The sequence below is a fragment of the Ailuropoda melanoleuca genome, chromosome 2, assembly GCF_002007445.2.
Source record: "Ailuropoda melanoleuca isolate Jingjing chromosome 2, ASM200744v2, whole genome shotgun sequence".
Lineage (NCBI taxonomy): Eukaryota > Metazoa > Chordata > Mammalia > Carnivora > Ursidae > Ailuropoda > Ailuropoda melanoleuca.
The window spans coordinates 17,215,076-17,222,407 of record NC_048219.1 but is presented as its reverse complement, the minus strand read 5'-3'; the positions used below and the strand labels follow the sequence as shown (position 1 = coordinate 17,222,407).

The following is a 7,332-nucleotide window of genomic DNA, read 5'->3' as shown; positions in this document are numbered from 1 at the left end:
ACTGAAATGTAAACAGTGCAAAAAATTGAAACACTGACTTTAATTTTTCCAAATTTCTTTTAATTAAAAAATTTTAAAGTAATCTCTACACCCAGCGTGGGGCTCAAACTCATGACCCCGAGATCAAGAGTCACATGCACCGCCGACTGAGCCAGCCAGGCGCCCAGAGAAATTGACTTTAAAAGATTGCATGGCACTCCTTCAGCAGCACAGTTAGCAAACTTCTCACCTACACTGTCAGATACCGCACGTTGTTGCTAACTTCCATCTGTTCTGTTCCCCACATCATGAATTAAAGCTGATCTGAGGATGAGATCAGTGTGTCTTACCCTGAAGCCAAAATTCTTTACTGTAGCTTAGGAAATAGCTGGTGCTTCAGCCACCCTGGAATTCTCCTGTTCTCCAGCCAAGCCACTCTCTTTTTTATATGGCTCCATGGTAATTCCTAAAACATGAATACCTTCCACTGCATTGTCTGCCCATGTAACTCTTTATGGGACAGGACTACTCAGTGTCACTTCCTCTGCAAAGCCTTTCCTGGCCCTACCCTTTATTCATTGACCTGTTTTTACGCAGAGTACAATGTACTACACAGAGGTTGCATTTTATTTTATTTTTTAAAGATTTTATTTATTTATTCATTCGACAGAGACAGCCAGCAAGAGAGGGAACACAAGCAGGGGGAGTGGGAGAGGAAGAAGCAGGCTCACAGTGGAGGAACCTGATGTGGGGCTCGATCCCAGAACACCGGGATCACGCCCTGAGCCGAAGGCAGACGCTTAACCGCTGTGCCACCCAGGCACCCCCAGAGGTTGCATTTTAATGCCAGTGCACTGGACAAAAAAAATGATGATCAATATTACCCTCATAATTCCTTAGGAAGATGCTACTAGGGAGATTGTTACATTGTCTCCTGTTGACTAGTACAGCCAGTTTTTCTGCAGCATGCAATAAATCACTGATTCTTTCTTAAAATATTTCATTTGGGTGTCAGAGAGTTACAAAGTATTTCAATAACTGTATAATCACATTTACTGTGGCAAAAATGCACACACTATAAGGCTTGTGGAATCTGAAACCCACCCACTGAGGGGATAATCTACTGCCACCACCCCCGCCCCCCGCCCCGTTTCAAAGTACACACTCATCAAGTTAAATGACAGGCAGGGCCTCCTTCCCTCCATGCCAAGCTGGGATTCTCATAGGTGAATTCAGCTAAATTCAAGATGATGTGATCCCACTGCATTATATATAACTCCTTGTTCTGAAATTACCCGCCCAACCAGCCAAACTGGGTGCTTCTGAAGCACAAAGGACAGATTCCCAAGGATTATCATAATGCTTAGCCCAGAGTAAGTATCAATAAAAGTTGGATAAAAGTAGAGTGTCCTTCATACCCAGCCCATCCTTCTCCATCTCTGGGTAATTAATGCACACAGACTCATGGGCCACGTATTTACCTGTAGGCTAAAGGCCAGCACAGCGGCCAGCCTACCTCCACAGGACAGTACACAGCACTGCCCTTCAACAGCAGTTTTGCTGCTTTGATGATATCTCACCCAACCTCTTCAGCATGGAGCTCAAGGCCAGATCCCTGACCCGCTTTCCCTTCTTTTCCCATGGATTCCAGTTTGGCTCTCTTTTTCTATATGGCTGTTTATTGCCTCCAGCCTACCGAGTGGCATCATTATCTCCGAGACATTTTTGACTACTAGTACACCCCACCACACGTGTAAGTAGAAGCTGGGCCCTACCGAATAGAGAGCCAGTCCTTGCAGGGTAACTGCAATATAGTTCTCTATCTTTATTGATACACCACCACACACATGAGGGAAAAACAGTGCTTTTCTGGAGAAGACTGGAGTCCATCACATTTCAGATGTGGAAGTAAACCCCGATGTGGGTAAGGGGCTCTGACAGTCAGAGCAGCTGCAGTAAGGCTCCGAGGAGCAATCCCTTTTCATGGCAGGTTTGTGGGAAATGATCATCCCCTCCAGGTCCTTCACTTTGTTCTCCACTGCCTGAAGTTTTTTCAAAATTCTCTCTTGCAGACCCAAGGACAGGAAGAAATTAGTGTCTTGAACTGGGAGAGGATTCCCTTCTGGGCTGACCAGCAAAGCCTGAAAAAAATCTGAGCCCTTCTTGTAAAGTTTGTAGAGGGTGATTACAAACAACAATATTTTCTAAAATAAAACAACAGAAGTTGAACGTTACTTGTTTATTCATGGGAATGCCTCAGATTCAAAATAAAACAAAAACCTAAGTAGTAACAATAATCTCTCATTCTTATGCCAAAGTTTCTGTTTAACAAAACATCTTCACATCTATTCTGTCTTTTGATCTTTATCACAAAACAGAGTGATTGGCAGGTCAGGGATTGTTATTTGCATTTAATTAATGAAGATAAGAATAGATACCATTTGCTAAAAATGTGCCACACACAGGGCTCTGTGCTAGGAGGTTGTTTTGCCTATTACTTGCCTATTTACGTAGAAAAAACCCCAGAACTGGGTAGCCATTTAAATACCTTCCAGTTTGGACCCTGACATTGTCCAAGGTCATACGCTTGGAAATGATAGAGCCAGGACTGAAATCTAGGAAGTCTGACTTCCATGTAAGTTCCCTCAGGACACAGTGGTTTGAAAAACTAGATTTCCTGGTCATGGGGAAAGACACTTTTTTTAATGACCTAGGACCGATTCCTGTCAGGAGCAAAATTAAAAACCAATTATCTTAATGCTAAATGAAATAAGTCAAGCAGAGAAAGACAATTATCATATGGTTTCTCTCATCTATGGAACATAAGAACTAGGAGGATTGGTAGGGGAAGAAAGGGATAAAGAAAGGGGGGGTAATCAGAAGGGGGAATGAAACATGAGAGACTATGGACTATGAGAAACAAACTGAGGACTTCAGAGGGGAGGGGGGTGGGGGAATGGGATAGACTGGTGATGGGTGGTAAGGAGGGCACGTATTGTATGGTGCACTGGGTGTTATACGCAACTAATGAATCATGGAACTTTACATCAAAAACCAGGGATGTACTGTACGGTGAATAGCATAATATAATAAAAAATGTTATTATAAGGAAAAAAACCCAATTATCTTTCTTCCTTATTATGGTAACTGGCACTGTCTACTGACTATTCATTATGTGCTGAGCTTTATACACACAGTATCTCCTTTAACCGTCATGACCACCCTAAGGGAGGCACTGCTGACAAACCCATCTTACAGATAAGGAAAGTGGGGTTTTGGAGACTGGCTGCTCTCGGATCACACAGCAAGTAATGGGACCAAGGTGTGAGCCCCAGCAGTCCAACTCCAGATCTCATGCCATTAAGCACTTGTTATACTACCTCTTCCTTGGCTGAGCTGTCTGGAGGGCTGCAAATTCATCTAATTGAGTTGAACATTAACCAAACAAGAGTAGAACCCAGAATTATAGACAATAGTTTGAGGGGTTTTTGCTTGTTTGTTGTTTTTTTTACCTTGTATTCTTCTATTAGCCAATTGAAATGTGTGTATACCCACATATCCCTGCTGGGGATTCAGGTTAGTTGGATTATATTAAATAAGATTCTGGAGAAGGTTTGAATTTGGAATCCTAAAAATTAGGTTCCAATCTCAGATTTGCCAGTTTTTATAATCTATGTCACCTTGGTTCAGTGATAACCAAGTTTCCTTGCCCACAAGACAGGCATGATACTCCCTCCTTGCCTACCATGCAGGGTTTTGAAAGGTTAAGAGAATGGATGTGACCATGATTCCTCACCAGTAGTGATATATGAAAAAAGTGAATGCTACAAAATGATCCAGTAATAATTTCTCTCAGCATTTAGCAAGTAAACCTTAAGAAAGCCCTTTTAAAATCCTACCCCCTTAGATTTCCACTGAACATCAATGCACCTCAGTTTCCTTGTCATATGAAAATAACCTCTATCCGTTTCATGGAATTGTTGGGATTCTAAAAGCATTTTGACTATATTGTAAATATAGCTATTATTTCTGGTGATTAAACTATTAAGTTATTATTATTGGTGATTAGAAGTATGTAAAATCCTAAATGTTTCTTACAATCCCAGCCAATCATACTCCTAGTCCCAAAAAGAACCCCTGGGTATTTATTAAGCCTGATACTGTTAAAACAAGGAAATAATGAAAATATTGTGATGCCTAAATGAATAGACATGCCTTGGCATCAGTTATAGAAAAATGTCACATAAGAACAGAAAGGCCAAACCCAAGATCCCAATTATATTTGCAATGCCTATTCTTTTAAAAGGTACCCCTCATGGCATCTGGCACATAGTAGAAAATCAAAGATGAATATGTGATCAAATAAATTTGGCGTTAGGCTGCCTTCTCAGTTTATGAAATTGTTTGATCTATTTTATTCTAAAACAAGCCAAAGACCACTGTGAGAAGGAGTGTTTTATGCTCAAAACGTAATTGGCAAAAGTCTTTAAGGTTAACCTAGTTTCAACCAATTTCAGAGACTAGGGTTAATCTTTGCTCATCTGCATGGGCTTAAAACTGGGTAGCAGCAATACAGGAAAGAGCTAACCAAATTTTGATTTAGAACAATTTAAATTCCTCTGTAACAAAAGAGTATAACCTGAATGGACTGAACGCTTCGTTTCCATAAGGCATATACTCCTACTCCCAGCAAAAGCAAAAAGGAAATCCCCAGGATAACTTGCACAGCCAGAGCAAGATTATCTAGTAGTCCCAAATTTGTTTGCTGAGGTGATCTAGTCTCTCCCAGAAGACTTGCTTGTAGCCAATTCCATATCGAGCTCAGAGAAAGATAATCGACGATGTTGTCCCAGACCGATGAAGATGAAGGAAAAGATGTTGACATTTTAATAAGACAGCAGCTCCAGGAACTACACGTGCAGAGGCTTCAGGAACCTAGATACGAGTTAGGGAGAGTGGCCTGGGAGCCCAGGTGTTCTAGAGCCATTGTGAACTGTGCATTGTGAGGTCACTGTTGTAAAGGCCAGCTTGCTTCACACTCACCCAGTGAACTTTCTCAAAACCAACCAGACCTTGGCCTGGATTTTCAGTTCAGTCATGTTGTTTCCCTGGATCTTTGGCTGTAGTTCTAGCTGTAGCACAGGACTGTCCGACAGAACTTTCTGCAGTGATGGAAATACTCTCTATCTGCTCTGTCCAATACCGTAGCCAACAGTGTAACCAAGGAATTGAATTTTACATTTTGTTTAATTTTAATTACATTTCAGTAGCCAATGTGGCTAGCGGTTACCTTCTTGGAAAGTGCAGATATAGAACATTTCCAGTGGTACATGGAAGGGACAGCAATTATTTTCACATGGCAAATGACAAAACTGAGGTTAAGTGGAGATTTGAGGAGAGAATTTAAGGAAAGCTTTCTCAAAGAGGGAATAGTTTACTTGGTAAATAGGGAGGGAGGTTATTACTGGATTATTTTGCAGCATTCCCCTTTTTCACGTCACTATTGTTTAGAAATTGTGATATTTGGGAAGACTATTGAAACATATTTGAGCCTCATTTTGCTCATCTGTTTACAGATGGGATTCCACATCCTTTGCAAGGTTTATATTAGAAACAGATGTATAATTTTCTAAACACTGTAAACTGTAGGTGCTGTACAATAACTTCTATGGCATGTTATCACATCAGTTATTTACTGACTAGTACCTATCTACATTCAAGCAAAGAGGTATGAAAATACAGTATGTACGGTCTGTACCCAAAAAACTTAGGAGAAAAGAGTTCACACACGTGTATATTCTACTGACATCAATTGTGAAGACAGCAAGAGTCCAAAAGAGAGTTTGCACCAATAGGAGAGGAGAGGCAAAAAGGACAAGGAGAAAGGGTCAGTTATGACAATTTTTAGAAAAATACTGTCTGATGCTATGCCAGTGTGTTCTTTCTGGTTAAAAGAACAGTAATAGGGAGGCTTGGAACGGGTGGTATGGCAAGTTGCTTGGAGTGTCAGAGACACATCCAGAAAATGGAGTCTAGAGTGCTGTTGGAAATGTAGTACTTATGTCAGAGTGAAATGACCTACTGATTTATGAGTGACTGCTATTGATATTAAACCCACAGTCTGCTAGTGAGTGACAACAGTCAGAATCCTTTCTAGCAAGGAATAAAAGTGATTCAGATAAGACTTTGGATTTGGCTATTACAGGTTAAACATACGTCAGGAACTGGTAACCAGAAACTTTTTAGAGAAAGATAGGGCTGTGACAACTAAATCATTATTTGAGACTCTCGATACTAGATTAGATCTCCCTGTTACATGGCACCTTACACTTTACTTTCAACGCACTTAATTACAGTTATTTGTGCAATTTTTGGTTTAACATCTGTCTTCTCTAACTGTTGCAAACCTAAGGAAGACAGGGACCATGTCCCTTTTACTGACTACTGTATCCCTAGGTCTTGGCACATAGTGGGCATTAAATAAAATATTAGGTGAATGCAAAGTCCCCTGGAAGAATTCTAAATATCCTTACAGCCTAAACTGTTCTTTCATCAAGTGCTTATTACCATATTTATGTACTTGTTCGTATAGAATCTTTATAGAGTAGCTGTTAAGAGGATAGGCCTTTGGGAGTACTATGATCTGGGTTAAAATTTTTGGCTCTTCTATTCACTAACCTTGTTACCTTGAGCAAATACTTAGCCCGAGCCCTAATATCTTCATTTGTGAAGTGGGAGTAATTCCTACTCCCACTTGTAGGCCTGTAATGAGAATTTGGTAATTTGTATAAAAGAACAAGCTACCCATATAGATAAGTATAACTATGATTTGTAGTGACATCCCCGACCAAATACAAGGTATTGTCAATCTCAATAGTGTCAGGTGCCTTAGAAGAATCTAGTCTGAAAAGCCCATTTATAGTTTGACTCCCTTCTTAGATGCCTGAAAACCTCCAATGAAGAATTATCACTATGCAAGTCATGTCATCTCACCTTTAGACAGTTATCCGTCCATCTACCCAGCCAGCCAGCCGTCAGTCACTTCCACCCAGGAGTCTTCCACATCAGACTGCATGAGGACTTTCTGGCATTCATACCGCAACTTAGGACTCCTAGGTTCTTCGTTGCCTTTCAAACAAAATCCAAAATCTAAAACCTGGTTACATGGCACTCAGCTATCTGGTTGCTGTTTACCCATCCAGCCTTCTCTCCTTTCCCTTTCCCATTTTTACTCTCAGCACTAGCTATGCCAGACTTGTCAATGTCACGAACACACCACAAAGCCTCTGCACACAATAGGATTATGCTCTCTGGCTAGTTCCTACTGGTTCTTCAGGTTTCAGTTCAAATATC

The 7,332-nt window shown here is 40.8% G+C and overlaps 1 protein-coding gene across 1 annotated transcript; it reads right to left on the bottom strand.

Annotated features, from left to right (window-relative positions):
- Positions 1-711: 711 nt before the first annotated feature.
- TMCO2 (transmembrane and coiled-coil domains 2) lies at positions 712-7,014 on the bottom strand. Its single transcript, XM_002927561.3, has 2 exons — positions 4,619-7,014; positions 712-2,183 (listed from the first exon to the last, which is right to left on the bottom strand). The coding sequence occupies exons 1-2, from the start codon at positions 4,862-4,864 to the stop codon at positions 1,869-1,871; spliced, it is 561 nt and encodes a 186-aa protein (XP_002927607.1). The 5' UTR covers positions 4,865-7,014; the 3' UTR covers positions 712-1,868.
- Positions 7,015-7,332: the final 318 nt, after the last annotated feature.

Bases quoted from the DNA above. Each gene is read 5' to 3' on its own strand.
- TMCO2 (XM_002927561.3), bottom strand. From the start codon at position 4,864: ATGTCAACATCTTTTCCTTCATCTTCATCGGTCTGGGACAACATCGTC. The intron at 2,184-4,618 runs GTTATACTCTTT...GTTTTATTTTAG, and splicing joins GAAGCGTTCAGTCCATTCAG to AAAATATTGTTGTTTGTAAT.